The sequence below is a fragment of the Orycteropus afer genome, unplaced genomic scaffold (assembly GCF_000298275.1).
Source record: "Orycteropus afer afer isolate SDZICR_OR568_19922 unplaced genomic scaffold, OryAfe1.0 scaffold00160, whole genome shotgun sequence".
In the NCBI taxonomy this organism is placed as follows: Eukaryota; Metazoa; Chordata; class Mammalia; order Tubulidentata; family Orycteropodidae; genus Orycteropus; species Orycteropus afer.
In genome coordinates, this window is record NW_006921747.1 from 5471636 (window position 1) to 5490210 (window position 18575).

Genomic DNA, 18575 nt, shown 5'->3' on the forward strand with positions numbered 1-18575 from the left:
AGTTTAAACCCTTTGATTCAGCATCCAAATTTCAAGAGTTTATCTTGTTCCATCTGGAGATGGAGAAGGCCCAACCACCTAGAGAAGTCAGGTCTCAGCCAAAATCACCCAGAGAAGGCAACCTGTGCAGGAAGATAGGAAGACCTGCTGGCTTTCCCAGCATCTTGAGAGGAAATATAGAAGCAGAGCTTCTGGGACATTGTCTTAGTTGTCTATAACCGCGAGTACCAATTTGTGGCTTTAATAAACAAATTTATTTTTCTCACTGTTCAGGAAGCTACAAGTCTGAATTCAGGCTGCTGGTTCTAGGGGAAGGCTTTCTCTCTGTGTCAGCTCTGGACAAAGGTCCTTATCTCTTCCAAGTTTCTGCTCCTAGGCAACCTTCATTTGACCTGCCATCTCTTTCCCCATCTGTTTCTTTCTCATCTGAATCTGCTCTTTTTATATTTTGTAAGAGATTAACTCAAAACACACCTTACATAAATCCTGCCTAATTAACATAACAAGACAAGTTGTTGCCAAATGGAATTATAACCACTGGCATAGACGTTAGGACTTACAACACATATTTTGCAGGGAACACAGTTCAATCCACAACAGTCATCTCTCAAGTTCTGGTCCCTGATGTCCTGCCACCTCCACCCTCTCACCTTCCCACCTTTATCAAACCTCACACTTTTGGGACACTTTGCTGCTGGAGTCGACAGACCAAACGACACAGAGGCCGCGGCAGATAATCAGAGCCCTTTCTTGCCACACATGGGCCTGTTGGCTTGTCGGGCCTGCAAGAGAAAGCGTCTTGTTTCCCCAACACATTCCAGAGTCATGTCCTCAGGCCAACTGGCTTCCAGGCCAGCCCCCTCTCCAACCCCCCAAGTCTTTTATGGTTGGGACAAAAAGAGAATGAAACACCTGACATTGTTAAACTTCTCTTTCTAAAGGCATAAGTCCCAGCTTTGCTGTGTGACATACGGCAAGTCCTTCCTGTCTCTGGGCCTGTGTTTCTACACTTGGACAGGATGGGGACTGGGCTAGATAATTTTTGAGACACACATCCCCCCTCCCACCCACCCAACTCTGACTTGATTAAAAGTTCCTAAATTTATCAGAAATAGGAAGCAGATCCACCACACCTTTCAATGTCAGCCCGGAATCTCATGGCTGCTTCAAACCATGCTGTGAAGGCCACTTGTTCAAACTTTTTTTTTCCACTGTGAGAACATAAGATAGATATTTTACCTCAAGACGCACAAACACAGAAAGTATTGTGCAACAACACTTACCTTTTCTTCATGTGATTGCAACTCATGAGGTTATTTTCACAATCCATGAAGGGTATCACTCACACTTTGACAAACACTGATTAATGCAGTCAGGCCCCTATTTCTGGGCAAGGTGGTAGTTGAACCAGCCCAGGAAAATACAAATGGATTATGTATTAACTATCTTTAATTACTGGGCTTTTCAAACTTTAATGTACACATGATCAATTCACCAGGGAATGTTTTTAAAATGCAGATTATAATTTAGTAGGTCTGAGATGGGTCCAAGACTCTGCATTAGAAATTAGAAATTAGCCCCTCAGGGATGGCGACGGTGAGTTAGACAACACATATCTCAAATTGTTCTTACGAAGTGGAACTTTTTTTTTTTCCTTCTCATGTTTGTCTATCCTCTTTTTTCCATGCTTCCATAACTAAGTATAGAGAATCAAACAATGGGTTCAAATCACAGCTCTGCCCCTTACCAACTGGAGAACCTTGGGCTAATTACTTAAATCTCTGTGCCTGTTTCTTTACCCTAGAATTGAGGGTAATGACTGTACCTTTCTGATAAAGTCTTTTTGAGGATTGAATGAGATAATCCACCTAAGCTATGAATAAGTGCCAAATAAATACTGTATTTGTTGTTATTGCCAAAGTTGCCTTGTTCTAGGCACTTTTTTTTTTTCAATTGGCTGTCTCCTCACGTAGCAATTTCATTGTAGGTTGTCTATTTAGTTTGTACTCGGAAGGAAGATGGGATAATCTACTTCCGCAGTGATACTGCCTGGGAAACGCAAGGAGGGGTCGCTATGAGTCAGGTCGACTCGCCGGCACATAACAACAGCATTTAGTTTGTAAATATATATTTATCTTTTAATTATAAAATTATAAAGACGAAGGATAATATTGCAATATGTTTAGAAAATTGAGGGAAAGGAAAAAAAAAAAAACGCTCATGATCCTAGCATTTTAACAGTGATTGTTTTGGGTGTATTCTCTCATACGTATTTTGACAAAGCTATTTGGAATGTATTTTAGTTCAGTCTTAGTAATATGAGTGAAACTTTACTTTTTAAAATTCCTGAACTGATAGTCTAAAAAAAAATCAGTTGGTCAAGGTTAAATAGTTGTAGAAACAGTTTGACAAGACAATTGTACTAAATGCAATGCAGCCTCCTGGTTTGGATCCTGGAACAAAAAAAGGACATAAAGGGAAAAGCTGGAGACATCGAATAGTCTGGAGTTTAGTTTAGTAAAAAATGTACAAATGTGAATACGTTAGCTTCAACAAATGTACCATACTGATGTGAAATTTATGGTAACATTAGAGGAAACTGGATGAACGGTATACAAGAATTCTGTATTATCTTTGCAACTTTTCTGTAAATCTGAAATTATTGAAAAATTAAAGTTTATTAAAATGTACGCATTTATGTCTCATTTAATGAATTCTGTCTCAACAAAGCTGTTACAAAAATATATATTTACAATTATCCCAACCATGAGTATGTATATTGAGCATCTATTATGTGCTAGTTCTCCTCCTAAAGGTCCCTGGGTGGCACAAGAAGTTTGCCCTCAACTACTAACCTAAAGTTTGATGGTTCAAAGCTACCCAGCTGCACCATGTAAGAAAGGCCTGGCAACTTGCTTCCATAAAGATTACAGCCAAGACAACTCTATGCAACAGTGCTGCTTTGTAACATCATGAGTTGGACTAGACTCAATAGCAACAGGTTTGTTTTGTTTTTTTCACCTCTCCTCCTAAAAGATTCTTTCTTCAACCATATCTTCTTGAGTACCCACCACATGACTGGGCTCTACTTATAACTGAGTCCTGGATGATCATATCACAACTGGCATCTCCTCTAAATTGTGTGTGTTGAACAAACTACCATTCATCCATATGATAAATATTTATTGAGGAATTTCTAATGCAGGTGCTCTGGGAGGTGCATTGGTGAAGAGCACACATTTTGTTCCTCTCTAAGCTAAATAGATTTAGTTTAGGATCCTTGCATGTCTTCCATCAGAATCTGCTAATGAGCTGTACTGAAAATGTAAATTCCAGGTCCTACCCCGCATTTACATGGATCTCTGGTAGGAGGACAGGAACTTGCGTCCAAACTGTGTTCCCCAGGGGACTATGACGCCTACTAAACATTCCGAACTAATACCTGCTTATTAGGACAATTGCCATGTAGCAAGATATAACCTCACTGTGGTAAATCAAATGAATCAGATTGATGAGCAACTTACGGTACTATTAAAACTAACAAACATGAACTCTGTGTAGCAGAAAGGATTTTTAGGATATCATGTTTTTCGGGGAAGAATGAATGAAGCAGAGTTGGTCAGATGGCAGGTTCATAAAGATTCTTCTTTAATGAGACTAAGTTATTGTTGCTATAATATTTTTGGAGAAAAAAAATACTTTGAATTTTTTTTTTAATGTTTTAACTCTGGTGGCGTAGTACCTAAGGCATTTGACTGCTAACCAGAAGGCTGGAGGTTCAAACCCACCAGCCACTCCTCAGAAGGAAGACTGGGCAATCTACTTCCGTAGTGATACTGCCTCAGAAACCCAAAGATGGGTCGCTATGAGTCGGAATCAACTTGACAGCAGTGAGTTTTTTTTTTTTTTGGTTAAACAGCCCCCCCCCCCATATATGATTGTGATGGTTAAAAGCAAGGACTTTGGAGTCAGGGAGATTTGGGTTTGAACCTAGTTCTCTAATAGCCTAGCTGAGTGACCTTGGATGTTAACTCCATATCTGTAAAATTAGGTTAATCATATTGTTGCAAGGATTAAGTGAGATGTATGTTAAGTGCAGGGCACAAAGTAGGAACCTAACGTGTAACTAACTGTGGTTATTGTTAGTGCGCTATGGTGAGAGGTGCCCTCCTCACAAAGGAAATACTTGTGCATCTGTGAACTGCAGACACAACCCTGTTTCTGGTGCTGTCTGTGTAATTCTGTTGGAGTCTTTGGAAACCTACTCCCACTATTCTATTTGGTACAAGATGAGGACCACCCCACTGAGCTCCAATCCATGGTGATGGCTGGGCTGCCTCATGAAGGGCAACCCTAAACTAATAACAGGTAGAGTGAGCAGAAATCTCAGGATAAGTGATGTTCTTGTTAGGTGCCGTCAAGTCAGCTCTGACTCATAGTGACCCTATGTACAAGAGAACAAAACACTGCTAGATCCCTCACGATCCTTGTTATGCCTGAGCCCATCATTGCAGCCACTGTGTGAAATCATCTCGTTGAGGGCCTTCCCCTTTTCCATGGACCCTCCACTTAACCAAACATGATATCCTGCTCCAGGGAGTGGTCCCTTCTGACAACATGACCAAAGTATGTGAGACTGAGTGATAAGACATGGAAAAGAAACACATGTTTTGATGCCAAGAGTTCAGGTGACAAATATATCTAAGTTGATGGAATTATTTTTTTTTTTCCCCCCTAACACAGAGAATGAAAAATAAAATGTTAAGGCTGTGACCTTACAAATCATCAGGTCATCTAATCCCACAGCTTCATTTAACTAAATACTTCCTTCATCAAATATTGGGAGGCCTTACTATGTGCCAGATAAGTGCTGGTTGTAGGACAGGGGAAGATAAGAGCTGGTCCTTCTAGAGTCTAGAGATTTCATCTGACAAAACTACAGACCAGGGAGCTTAAATAGCTTGTTGGAATCAAGGAAATTTTTTCTTTTCTTCCTTAAGATTTTCTGCATTTTCAAAATTTCATAACAAATGTATCACATTTAACTGTGTATATGTGTATATAAGTAGCTATAGTCACATAGCAAACAAGAATCATTTTCACCACTAAATAGGTAACCCTTGAATACCTCCTATATTCATATAAACCTAATTCTCAAAGCATAGTCCTTGAATGTATTCCATCGGAATCTGCTAATGAACTGTATTAAAAATACAAAATCCATGCCCCACCCCTCACTTTCAAGGATCCCTGGTAGGAGGCAATGAACCTGCACCCAAAATGTGCTCCCCTTGGGACTCTGACACCCACTAAATATTGAGAATATCTGTGTAGGAGCTCTGGTGGTGCTGTGGTTAAAGCTTTGGACTGCCAACCAAAAGTTGGTGGTTCAAACCCACCAGCCACTCTGTGGGAGAAAGATGAGGCAGTCTGCTTCCATAAAGATTTACAGCCTTGGAAACGCTATGGGGCAGCTCTGCTCTGTCCTATAGGGGCACTGTGAGTTGCAACCGACTCGATGGCAGTGGGTGATACGTACCTTTAGGATAACTGCCATGTGGCAAAGATATCAGTGACAATTAAAAATTTTGGGCCCCAGCAATGTGAACTAAACAACTAAGTTCACAAACACATTTATCTTTTATTGGAATACAGTCAACTCGTGCCTCTTTTGTTCTAGTGCCACAGCTAATTGCATCCATTATGTGTTTTTAACAGGTGCTATAAATCAGTGTGCCTGTGAGAGAAGGGTGCACTATAGAGAGAGGAGAGAGAGATCCGAGAGGGAGGGGGCATTGTCCATCTCACAAAATGAAATACAAAACATTTTCTTGAAGCCAGCAGTCCCAAGCTCTGTGTCTGAGCTCTTCTCCAGTCCTGCAGGCACTCCAGGCCCCTCTGCCACCCTGCTTGCCTGCCGGGGATTGCATAACAGCCTTTTCCAAGCCCTACAAATCACAGCCCTGTCCTAATTCTCAAGCAGGCGCCCTTTACACTGCCCAGCCTCACAGCCTTCAGCATTTGTAACCTCTCTCCAGGTTATCATCATCTGTCAGATCTGAAGTTAAACAACAAGAAACATGTCAGGTGAGTGGCTGGGAGAGACACTTGGCTGTTTATGAGAAATATTCCATTACAATCTGAGGCAAAATGTTAGGATGCATCTGCCAGCACCCAGACTCCACAGTTCTCCCCCAGGCTCAGCAAGGTTCCCCTTCTCTGTGAGCAAGCTGATTAGTGTGCCCTTTCAACTGATGTTTATCCTCTCTGGCTCTGCGGCAAACATCCTTGGAAAAACCTAGCTCTATTGATGCCTGGTCGCCTGGTACATTCAGATTCATTCAATTAGGATACCCAGTTTGAGACATAATGGGTTTGGGCGAGCTCAATAGACTGATTGGTTTTTATACACATGCACAGAAAGATTTGATTTCCTTTGTGGAATTTATGGCAGGGGAGAAGAGGTAATTAAATTAATTTCTGCTCTGGTTTCTGGAGCTTTCCTTTCTGTTCTCTCTTCTCCTGCCACCTTTGTTGTTCCTTTTTATAGGCTTTTGGGGGGCCTTGCTTGCATGGATAAAAATGAATTTAATAATTGCCAGCAGTTGGTTTGAGTTTGGAGACTGGGTCCATTGTGACTTCTTGGTCTTTGCTCCGTGCTTTGGGTGAGTTTTAGGAAGCTAATGAGGACAATCTTGTGTCCTGTGCTGTGTGGGGGTGAGGAGATGAGGATGTCTAGGCAGCTAGGGAGCAATGTTCACACCAGGAAGACGCAGTCAAACCCAGGCTTTCTGGAAGGGAATCCGCTTTGCTGTTTGGTAATGAAGCAACAGTAATGTATACTTTCCCCATCTCCAGTCACCATTCTTGCCTCTTGCCTTTCTTTTCTCATTCCTACTTTTTCCATCATGCACTTACCTTCCCATCTCCCCACCCCAAAACAAAATTCAGCTGCAGCAAACAAGGGGGATGATGGGGCAGAAGGAGGCAGAACTGAGAAAAGTGTTGGTATAAAGGTCAACCACGACAATTAAAAGGATCAATTAATTCAGTCTTCACAGCTTACAGCATTCCTAGACCTTCTGTTCTATCCCTGACTTTTTAATTTTTGACTTCTCTCCTTAAACAAAAGAGACAGAGAAGACCCCAGGGGAATTTAGAAATTCAATGGAAAAAAAACAAAGACTTGAGCACTTAACTTCTTTCCCAGAGGACAGGAGAGTCTGCCAATTCCCCAGCAAGGCCAGGGCTGAGCATTTTCCCAGTGTCAACATTAAATCCTATTTTTGTTTTTCTCTTTTAAAGTGTGTTTACAATTGACCATTATTTGAAAGATACTGGATGTAGCCTGGCCCCGTTTAAAATAATAAGACTATTAATGATACCTCTTTTTGCCCACAGACTCTTTCTGAAAGCCAGTGTGCAGAAAAAAAAGTATATAAAAGTCCAGAATATTCACCATAAAGTGTAACCAGCCATTTCTCTATCACCCCAAACCACTGCCAAAGATGCTTAGGAGCCTTTGAACCTCTCTATCAGATAAGTGCAAACTTCTCAAGAATAATAGCTCAGCCTCCAACCAACTTTAAAAGTCTGCATCTCCATCCGGTCCTGTCAGCAGCTCCCCAGAATGTGTGGATCCTGTGGCCCATTAGAGCAAGGCCATTTTAGATTGGGAGAACTAAGGCCTCCCTCTATCCCCAGCCCCAAATTTTAAAGGGGATAGTAGAAGGCCAGCAGTGTTCCCTGGCCATTTCTGATCTATTCTATCAGAATAAACTCAGTTGATCTGACTGGGTTTTCTCTAGCAAAATTTATAGCATATCTTTGAACCAAATGCTACCATGTGTATATCATTCTTGGCATGTAGTAGTGGCGAAAGTCTCCTGCAAGCTGAGGGGGGGCTTCGGAGATAGGCAGGCTGAGTTCAGACACTACCTGACCTTCCCCCAATACCTTCAGTAGGTGCACTATAGTGCAGCCAATCCGGGGCAGAACCACTGGCCAAGGTGCTCACCTTTGCCAATCTGAAGAAAGGAGCATAAACGTTTTGAACGAATCTTCAAACCCTTTCTTTGCTATGGGAGTGCTCAGACCTCTCGATGTGAATGGAATGTATAAGATTTATCCCCAGTAAGAGATTTGGCCTCCTCAGTCAGCACAGCCCTATCTCTCCGGGAGAAAGCGGGCTAAAATATTGCTCATATAAGTACCGTGCTTCCAGTTCTACTGGGACTGCTGATCACTGACCAGGACTTCCCAGACTATGGTGGGAATTCTATAGTGTCTCCCGGGTAGGTCGCCCTTTCTGATGACGGTCCGCGGAGTCTTTCCTCGGAGGCATATTCACGTTTCCCCAGACCTCAGCAGGGGTCGCTGGCATCAGAGTGCAGGGATGAATAGAATGGGTTGATTTGGTTCCCGCCGCGGAATTCAAATTGGACTGAGAAGGGAAAATTTTTTCCTGACTCGGGACCGAGAGCAAAGGTCAGGAGATGAAAGTGACTTTCATGATATTGACTAGACATAAACCTCTTGGCATAAAACAGTTCGGCACACAGCTGATCGGTAATGGTCCAACAGCGAGACCAACAAGAACCACAAGGTGGAACTAACCAGCGTGCAATTAACAAGGCATCTAGAAGTGCCTAAAACAGACCCGTGCATAACAGAATACCAGGTAACTGACCGCCTGAAAGTGATCACCGTGAAGATGACCAGAATGAAATTGACCCGAAAGCAATCCGACTAGGTGAACCTAATCAGAGTGAAATTCACCTGCTTGTTAGCAACTAACCACTGTAGAGATTGCGAAGAGGGCAGAAGAGAGCTGAAGGGTAGATTGGGGTGCTCAGGAAAGCCAGACTGGAGCTCTTGCCTGGACTGGGGATGGGGAGGGGGAAGTGTCCAGTGCATTTTGATTTATGACCGTCGTGCCCCAAGCAATCACATAAATTTGGTGACCGTTTTCACCAAAACCGTGAGTTACGATTTTTCAAATAAATACATTTTCCAATCAGACTGAGTTCTGTTTAGGTTGAACGCGTCCCGAAGCAGACATCTATCTGCACGGAAAATACACAGAGGAGGAAACGGAGCCGGGACCAATCTCAGACGACATAAAAACTTGTGTAAACACATTGTCATTTACGGACTTCGGAAGAAAAAGAAAATGGGGGGGGGGGAGACAGAAAAAAAAGGAGGAAAAAACCACATACATGTTTAATTCTCCCTTGAATCTGCAGGTTCCAGCCGCCCGAAGGAAGACACAGAACATTTAATATTCTTTTTCCATGAGTTTGATTTACGTTACTCATTAGACAATAGACCGCTGCAGGTTTACCTTAAATAGATTTTGTATTTTTGAAGCTGTTGAAATCTAAGAATGGGCTCACCCACATACACGCACACTCGTCGTTTTTCTTTAGGAAGGAAGGAGAATAAACCAGGGAGGATAATTTTAGCAGTGGTAGGTCTTAGATTTCTAGCTGTGTGACCTTGGACAAGTCCCTCCCTATCCTTTGGGCTGGTTTCAACACCTGTAAAGCAAGGGTACTAGACTAGGAATCGCAGGGGCCCCCTGCACACAGGAACATTCACGTATAATTCTGTGCACAATCCCTCCCCAAAGACGTCAGGTAAAGAACTTCGCTTCTGGCTTGGGCAGGACCTCGCTCTTCATCCCAGGAAGGGCCGAATATGGAGATACAGCGCTTACTTAGAACCCCAGTTCTTCCTAGCATTATGGGCTCCAGCCCTGTCTCTGCCATTCACTGGCCGCATGTTCCTTCCTCTGGGCCTTAGTTTCCCTTCTATTTGCAGAAGTGGTTTCCATTCAGTCTTTTAGCATATTTGCCACTCCCATACCTGCAAAGGCTTCTCGCCCTTGAGCTACCAGAAGTCGATCCCCTTCCTATCTCTTCCCAGCCCCGAGAGTTCCCTAGAACAAGTGAGCAGGCTAAACCAGGTTGCAAGGTCCTAGACACTCTCTTTAGATGCGGCAGAGAAATGTTTAAGGGATTTGAGCGTTCAAGCTGCGGGGTAAATGGCCCGCGGGCTGATTTATGGCGCGTTACTGCGCGACGCGATTCCCCAAGACAGCGAGAATATTTTACACCGCGCTAATATAAACAGGCGGCCGGCCGGGTCCTTTTTATGGAGTTCCTGTAATTACCCGGGCCCTGACAGGTCCTTGATTTACGGCCCTATTTAGATAAGGGGTCCGGTGCGGGGATTGCCTGTGGCGTCAAGGTCACGGGACGCGGCGGGAGAAGGTTTTGCGGTAGGCGCCGCGGCTGGGACTCATCGAGCCCTGCCGCTCCCGGGGGTAGGGGTGAGAGTGGAGGGAAGAGCTGAGCGAAGGCGGGAACGGGGCCCCCGAGGCCGAGGCCGAGGCCGAGGCTGCGGTCCCTCCCAGAAGTCCGAGGCTTGAAGGGCCTTGCATCGCTGGGTACAGCCGTCCACTGTGCAGAAGAAGGAACTGTGCCCTGAAGGGGGCAGGGACTCGCCCAAAGTCATTTAAGCGCGGGGTGGGGAGGTGTCTGGAACTGGAATTCTGGTCCCTGGCAGCATAATCCCCACACCTGGAGATGCTTGGGCTCCCCACTTTAAGACGGCTGCGTACGGTAGGGTCGGTGCGACTGAAAGGCAGTCAGAAACAGGGGCAGTCAAGTCAGACCAGAGCACTGCAAGACGTGTCCAGTGGTCTGCCCGGAGTTATCTAGTCTTCGTGGCCGTATGTTAATCCATTACTTCCCCTGTGAAATTAATATTCCTAAACACAGAGCCATTTTACCCAGGTTTACTGTAATCGTGCTAAGACCCTCCCTTACATTATTTCACTTAACCTTATGCCAGCCCTCCGGGAAGGGTATTATTGTCCTCTGGTTTACAGAGGAGGACACTGAGGCTCAGAAGGCTCGCACGGCGAGGAATGACTGTCCGTTTTGAACCCAGGTGGGTCCAATTCCATTGCTAGGTTCTACTTTAATATAACTTTTTAACCTCTATGTGCTTAAGCACTCCACTCTGTAAAATGGGATGTGTACCTGATCCCGGCCTCCCTAGACCAACTGCAAGGAGAACTGAGAAGAAAGCATTTGGAAATACTCAGCATCAAGATCTCCCAAAGGCTCTTTAGGTATAAAACACCGCGGATTCCGAGAACCGAGGCGGAGACCCGGGAGTGTAGGGTTCCCCGGAGTTTCTGGCTCCTGGCCTTGGTTGTAGAGGTGGGCTAGGGGAGAGTGGTTCTCAGCTCCTTGGGACCCAGGAGACAAGTGCTAAGTCAGCGTGCCTGGAGAGAGGACCCAGGGCGTGGTAAGTGCTACAGCGTGAAGCTGGGAATTAAAATACTTCGGACAATCAATCCTGCCCCCTTCTTCTGCAAAAGGAGAAACTGAGGCTCAGAGCGGTGCTCCACGAACCCACGTCCCTTGCCTCTCAGCCTAGAGCGATTTCTGCCAAACTCCTGGGTGCCAGACCTCTCCTCCACCACATAGCCTGGGGCAGAGAGAGAACACCCTTTCCCCAGGCCCAGCCAGAGTCCACTTCTGCCGCGCTCGCAACGCACCTGAGCCTGTTGGAGTTGAAAGAGCTTTGGGGTCTCGAGGAAGGCGGGGTCTGGAGCCTAGGCGCCTTGCAGTCTACGCGGGCGGATCTTTCTTGAGCCCATCCTGCTGGGGGCTGCCTAGACACCCTCCTCCCCCATCAGGTCCCTTAGGGCTGTGCTCCCAGTGATGGCCCCTTTCACCGGGCGCATTCAAATCTTCCGCGGGAGATGGAAAGCTATGCTTTCCACAGCGCCAGCGCCTAAGGGCACCTTGTTCTTTAACCACCCACGAGGGACTCTCAATGGATCTCATGGGACTGGGATTTGTCACCCAGTGCTGATTGTATTCCCCAGCGCACTAACTGGGCTGGATATGTGGGAGGTTCATTTAGCCCTGAATGACCTGTATAATGGGGGGAAAGTGACTGGGACAATGGGTGGGAGCATGGTCTGTGCCTTGTGCGTATGTGGGTAATTGTGTGTACCTCTGAGTCTTTAGGTAGCTGGGTGGGGTGAACAGTTTCTCCCTCCACAACTAACCAAAGTTTTGGGGTTGGAACTCACCCAGAGGCGACTCAGAAGACAGGCCTGTTGATCTGCTTCTGAAATGTTACAACCTTGAAAACCCTATGGAGCAGTTCTACTCTGCACACGTGGGATCACCTTGAGTCAGATTCGACTGACGCCAACTAACAACTGTGAGGGCTTATGGTGTGGGTGCCTTGGTTATGCATAACATTGTTTTATTGTTGTGAGCTATCAAGGCAATTCCAACTGATGGTGACCCTACAGGATAGAGTAGAACTGCTCCATAGAATTTTCTAGGCTGTGATCTTTACAGGAGCAGATCCCTAGGATCCTTCAGTGGAGCCACTGGTGGGTTGGAACTGCTAGTCTTTCGTTGGCAGCAGAGCTCTTTAACCAATGAGCCACAAGGACGGCTTTTGCATAACATTATACAACTTTATCTCTAAGGGTTGTGAGTGTGACTACTTATATAGGTAAGGTTGGGAATATATGTCAAATTGACTGAAATCTGAGTGCCCGTGTGTGTAATGTAGCACAAATAGATGTGAGAAGGTCCATTTGTGAGCCCCTATGTGTATGTAGGAGTAATCGTGGCTTTGTAGTGACACTGAAAATATATAAAACCTATGATGGAGTTTTTGGAAGTTTGTGTTGTGAATGCAATTGTGGGAGAATTGTAGGCAAATACAGACTGGTTGTACCTGTATATAATTTTGACAGTCAGAATATGTGTAAAATCCTGTGATTGTGTGGTATTTACAGTCTCAATTTGTGGTGAGTCCATATTCAACTTGATAGTAATGGGTTTTTTGGATTGTATGATTGTGCCTTTTTGCAAATCTGAGTGTATGAGTGGCTTCTGATGCATCTGGAGCATGGTGTGTGCTCTTTGGGTGACAAACATAATGTGTAAGACAGCAGAAATGCATGAATCTGAAATTCTGTGTCGTATTGGTATAATTGTGTGTTACTGAGAGAATAAACTTACTTTTTGACGTCTGTGTGAACATATGGACGTTTGTGAGCTTGTTCCTGTATGTGTCCTTAAGGCTGCGGGAGCCCGTATGCATAATAAGTTTTTGTGTAATCAGTCGTGGGTCCGGGTGTAACACTGCGAGAGAGGCTGAAACAGAAAGATCGTGCCCGGATTAGGAAAGACTGGGTGTGATGATTGAGGTCCTTCCACAGAGCAATTACCCTTTCCACCCGCACACCCTCATTCAAGGACGCCTCCAGGCCGGGAAAGTGGGCCTTCAGCCCCGGGAGGCGCAGGACCCCGCGGAGCCGCCGCCGAACTGGGCGCCGGGCGCTCCCTCCCCGCGAGCCTCCGGCTCCGCGCTCGGCCCAACCCCAGCGCTGCTGGCGCCAGGCGCCAGGGAGAGCGGCGGGTTTCTCGCCCGCCTAGGGCAGAAAACCAGAATCCTCCCTCCCCCACGCACCCCCACAGCCTCAGCGATCTCCCACAGGTGGAATTGGACAGCTCAGGGCTAAACCAGAAAAGCACAGAGCCTTTGTCCCTTTTCTATCCTGAAGAGTTTTTTTCTTTTTCTTTCCCTTCTCTCCCTTGTCGAGGAGCCCTGGTGGCGCGATGGTTAAGCACTCGTCTAAGTGAAAGTTTGGCGCTTGGAACCCGTCAACCATTCTGACGGAGAAGGATGTGGCAATCTGCTTCCCTAAAGATTTACAGCCTTAGAGACTCTATGGAGCAGTTCTCCTGTGTCCTATAGGGTAGCTCTGAATCGGAATAGACTCAACCGCAGTGGTTGGTTGGTTGGTTTTGGTCTACTCCTTTGTACAAGAGCGTGATACCACATATCCACTTGCTTCAAGATCCTCAAGAAAATCGTTCACCTTCTTTGGGCCTCACTTTCCCTATCTGTACAACGAGAATTGGCCTTTATTTCTGCTTTTGGACTAGTAAGAGTACCAGGCACATAACGTATGGCCAATAAATAATTGTTGAGTGAATGGGTAACAAAATAAGTTTGCCCTTTTTAAAAAATAATTTATTATATTTTTGTTGTTGAAAATATACACAGTATATTGTTGTTGTTGTTGTTGTTGTTGTTATGTGCCGTCGAGTTGGACCCGACTCATAGCAACCCCTCCTTGGGTTTCGGAGGCTGTAGTACTAGGGAAGTAGATTGCCCAACCTTCCTTTTGATACACAGTATAACATACACCAATTCAACAATTTCTACATATACAATTCAGTGACGTTGACTACATTCTTCACGTTGGGCAACCATTCTCACCCTCCTAATTTGTCCTTTTAAAAGCGTTGGCATAGATTTCACTCTCATCTCACATTGCTTTGGGGAGAAAAGCTCTGTATCTCTATCTAGGGAATTAGGGAGGTGGAAGAGCTGGGAAAGATTGGTAGAGATGGAGGAACCCAGGTATGTTGACATCAATTGGAAGGTATAGCAAAAGCAGGTAAGATGAAGAGCTTGAAGCTTGAAGACTCCCACCACCTTGGGATCCCCAGGTGCCACTGCGAGCTCCGTGGGCGGGGAGAAGCTCCTGTGGAGTGAATCAGACCGGCCGCCGATGGCTCTGCTGGGAAGGAAATAGCTGCGGACGGCGTGCGTTGACGGAATGAAGCCCCTTGGCCAGTGAGGGTGAGACGCACCCGGGGCATCTAGTTTCTGGCTGTCTCAGCTTCGTAAGTGGGGTGGTGATGGTCTCTGCTACATGCATTTGCCCAAAGGCCGAGTTCTCCCGGTGTGAGCTTCGGCGCCCGTGTCTCTCGAGAATCAGGCATTCTCAAGCAGTGATGACCTGGGTGGAATGGCCGAGTAAAATCCCGCTCCCGACCCTCCGTCGGATTCCTAAAAAGAGAGGAGTGGAGACCTGCGCGGTAGGTCCCTCGAGGCTAAGTCGGACGGAACGGAAGGGCTGCCTCAGCCTCAGCTCGGCTGCCCTTTGGACTGATCAGGCGCTCAGGCGCCCAGGAAGCTAGAAAAGCGAATCTCAGGCCCTCAAACTGGAACAAACTGGTAAATGCCCGTAGGTTTGGCTCTCACCTTCCCGCCCCGTCCTCTCTTTCCCAGAAAGGCTTCTCTGATGGTCAGTCGTCGCTTGCGCGGCAGCAAATGGGACTTGGCTAGAGTTGGCGGACTGGTAACACCAGGCACAGGATAGGTTCCCGTCCTACTGGAAGGGGCTGACGACCGAGGACGCGGTTTGGGGAGAGGAGTCAGAGAAAAATATAGGGGCCTATTCTGCCTTCAGCAGCGCCCTCCTAGCTCCTGCTCCGACGGCTGAGTGGAGCAGGAGTTTGGGTCTAGGAACCGCTAGAATTCCTATTTTGAGTTCTAGTGAGTCTAGAAACAGGAACCTTCCTTTCTCTGAATCTCAGTTTCCCTATTTGTAAAATCAAGGATGGGCTTTGGTGAAGTCTCCTTTTCTCTCGATAACTCTAGATTCCTTTTCTTGGGTCTGCGGTGTGTGGCGGGGGAGGGAATGGCAGCAACAGTCCAGGGTGTTGTCAGGTCTGTGCCTAAGTATTTTGCCCCCACCTTCCTCAAAGCCGGGAAGGTGGGAGAGAGTGGAGGGACAGAGGCGGGGTCACCTCCTTTTCCCCGCCGATGGCCTAGAGTCAAGTGGCTGTAGCCCAGCATAAAACCACCGATGGCCAGCCCCCCTTTCCTTCTCTCCGCCCCCTGCCATTGGCTCCAGGGAGAGGTTGACATCAAAGCCGCGGCCTTATATAAGCCAGATCCGAGTGGAGAGGCTGCAGAAGGGTTAAACAGGTCTCTAGGCGTCGGCGTCCTAGCCCACGACAAAAACAGGCAAGAAGGCTGTAGGCTGCGAATCCCAGGGCTCCTTCAAAGCCAGCGCCCCCAGAGCGCGGGCCCCGGCTGTTTCTGGGGCGCATGGGGCGGCGCTAATCCGTCTGGCGGCGCATGCCAGGGGCCGCTCCAACATGAACCTCGTGGGCAGCTACGCACATCATCACCACCACCATCACCATCACCACCCGCACCCCGCGCACCCCATGCTCCACGAACCCTTCCTCTTCGGCCCGGCGTCGCGCTGTCACCAGGAACGGCCCTACTTTCAGAGCTGGCTGCTAAGCCCAGCTGACGCTGCCCCGGACTTCCCCGCTGGGGGGCCACCGCCCACAGCCACAGCAGCCGCCGCCGCCTACGGCCCAGACGCCAGGCCAGGCCAGAGCCCTGGGCGGCTAGAGGCGCTCGGCGGCCGTCTGGGTCGGCGGAAAGCCTCGGGACCCAAGAAGGAGCGAAGACGTACAGAGAGCATCAACAGTGCGTTCGCCGAGCTGCGTGAGTGCATTCCCAATGTGCCGGCGGATACCAAGCTCTCCAAGATCAAGACTCTGCGCCTGGCCACCAGCTATATCGCCTACCTGATGGATGTGCTGGCCAAAGATGCACAGGCTGGAGATCCCGAGGCCTTCAAGGCTGAACTCAAGAAGGCCGATGGCGGCCGCGAGAGCAAGAGGAAAAGGGAGCTGGTGAGTTCGGGGCCCTGTGCGCTCCAGCTCAGGGCGAGGGCGCAGAGAGCGTCGGCAGGCGATGCGGAACAGTGGAAGGAGACTGTGTTGTCCTGTTTGCGATTTTGAGATGTTATGGGGAATTCTGAGCTGATCGCAGTGTGCGTGGGGATTAAATTTATTTGTAATGTGAAATACTGTTTATAAGACTGAGTGCACATGGAATCTCAAATCTTTTTAGAGAGGATCTTAGGGGGCGCCCTTTAAGAATTATTGGAAGGTCTGGATCCCAGAAAATGTACCGTGTATATATTTCATTTCCAATATTTTTTGGGGGACAGGGAGAGATTCTGGTCTTTTTCTGGGCTCGGCTAGAAGCCAGGTTAAGAACGCCTGCCAGAGTTCATTAGTTTGCCTTAATACAAATTTTTGTGCATGGGCTCACTGTTTTCAAAGAGCCTCTGCTATAGAGGCTGTTCCACTTCCATCATTGTACAGCTAGGGAAATTGAGGCCCCAAGTGGAACAGGACGTGGAGAAGACTGTTTGCCGGAGTATTCAGAGATGAAACTGGAATAAAACAAGTCAGCTCTTTCACTTTCAGTCCAGAGAGTCCCACCGCTCCACACTCGGTGGGCTGATTCTGAGGGCGACGTCGGTGGCCTTGTGGTGTGTAAAACGCTGACAGGCAAGAGCCACAAGGCTCACCCTCTTCTATTGATTGGCTTTGCGGGTTGCTAGCCCTACTGCTGACTCATTCTCGACCATCTCCAGTGGAAGTAACACTTTCTGGAGCTCGGTTCCGCTGGCCCAGGGTCACAGGCCCTCTGCGGTGGGTGATTTACTCTCCCGTGAGATAGGTGGATGCGCTCAGGTCCATAGCACGATGCAGCCGGCTAGAAATCTCGTCGGGTTTCGTCTGTCCCGCAGGGGCTGTGGTAACTCACCCAGTGGGACCTGGAAGAACAGATATGCGTCGAGTCTTTAAACCAATGCCCTGGGCTCAAAGTGGTGCAGGCCCGGGAGGCACCTCGGTAAAAGTATTTGGGCTAGCCGGACGTCCCGCACGTCGCGGCCTCCTTCTAAGAGCAAAGGCCCGATTCCTGCTAGAAGAGCGGGAGAAAAGGGGCTGTTAGGCCTTGCGGACTCTCTCTCTCTTTTGCCTAATGATGTCAGGCTCCCAGCGCCGGCTGGAGGGGACCCAGCCTGCCTCCAAAGTCCAGGCGCTAAACCAGGTTGGGAAGTGAATGGGATGTGTGTGGCAGAGCAGATCGTCCAGTGGGAAAACTGGTGATTTCCACCCAGTCCCCACTCCAGTCTCCCCACGATCTGCCTTCGGTGCCATAAACCAAATCTTTTACCAGGAGCGGAGAATTCTCCTTACCAAACTTCCCACGCGGCCCTGCCGATCCTAGGTTCCTGGAACTCGGCGCATAAGGGCAAATTTATGAGTCTGTCTGCATATTTTGCAAACAGAAATCAGTCACTTATTTAAAGGCGCCCAGTTACTGCTCCCAACACGCCCCCCTACACACACACCCCTCTTCACGCCTGGGCGATTGGAGCAGAAAAATTTAAACCTGTCTCTCTCGCCTCTTTTCTTGTGTATGTCCCCTGGCAGCAGCAGCAGCACGAAGGCTTTCCTCCTGCCCTGGGCCCAGGCGAGAAGAGGATTAAAGGGCGCACCGGTTGGCCACAGCAAGTCTGGGCGCTGGAGTTAAATCAGTGAGCCCCGAGGACCCACCCGGCCAAGGATGGTAGACCCCGGGGAGGAAAGGAAGGCAGCGGCGAGTGCCGGACTCGGGTCCCAGCTGCTTGTGAGGAAGTATCCCGCTGAGCCTCTGCTGCCCACTGGCAGGTCGCCAGCTGCAACCACATACTTGGATCGCACGTGCAATGTCATATGAAATTGTTTTTAGTACATAAAAGAAAGAAAGATAAATAAATAAATATATATATATATCCACTTCTCTAGCCGAGAGGGCAACCCTGGTCGGCATGATGCGGGAGGTATGGACCGCGGGACCTAAACACGCGC

The 18575-nt window shown here is 47.6% G+C and overlaps 1 protein-coding gene across 1 annotated transcript; it reads left to right on the plus strand.

Annotated features, from left to right (window-relative positions):
* The first annotated feature begins 16007 nt into the window (after positions 1 to 16007).
* Positions 16008 to 18266, plus strand: HAND1 (heart and neural crest derivatives expressed 1). Its single transcript, XM_007946418.1, has 2 exons — positions 16008 to 16559; positions 18162 to 18266. Exons 1-2 carry the CDS (start codon positions 16008 to 16010, stop codon positions 18264 to 18266), a joined length of 657 nt encoding a protein of 218 aa, XP_007944609.1.
* Positions 18267 to 18575: the final 309 nt, after the last annotated feature.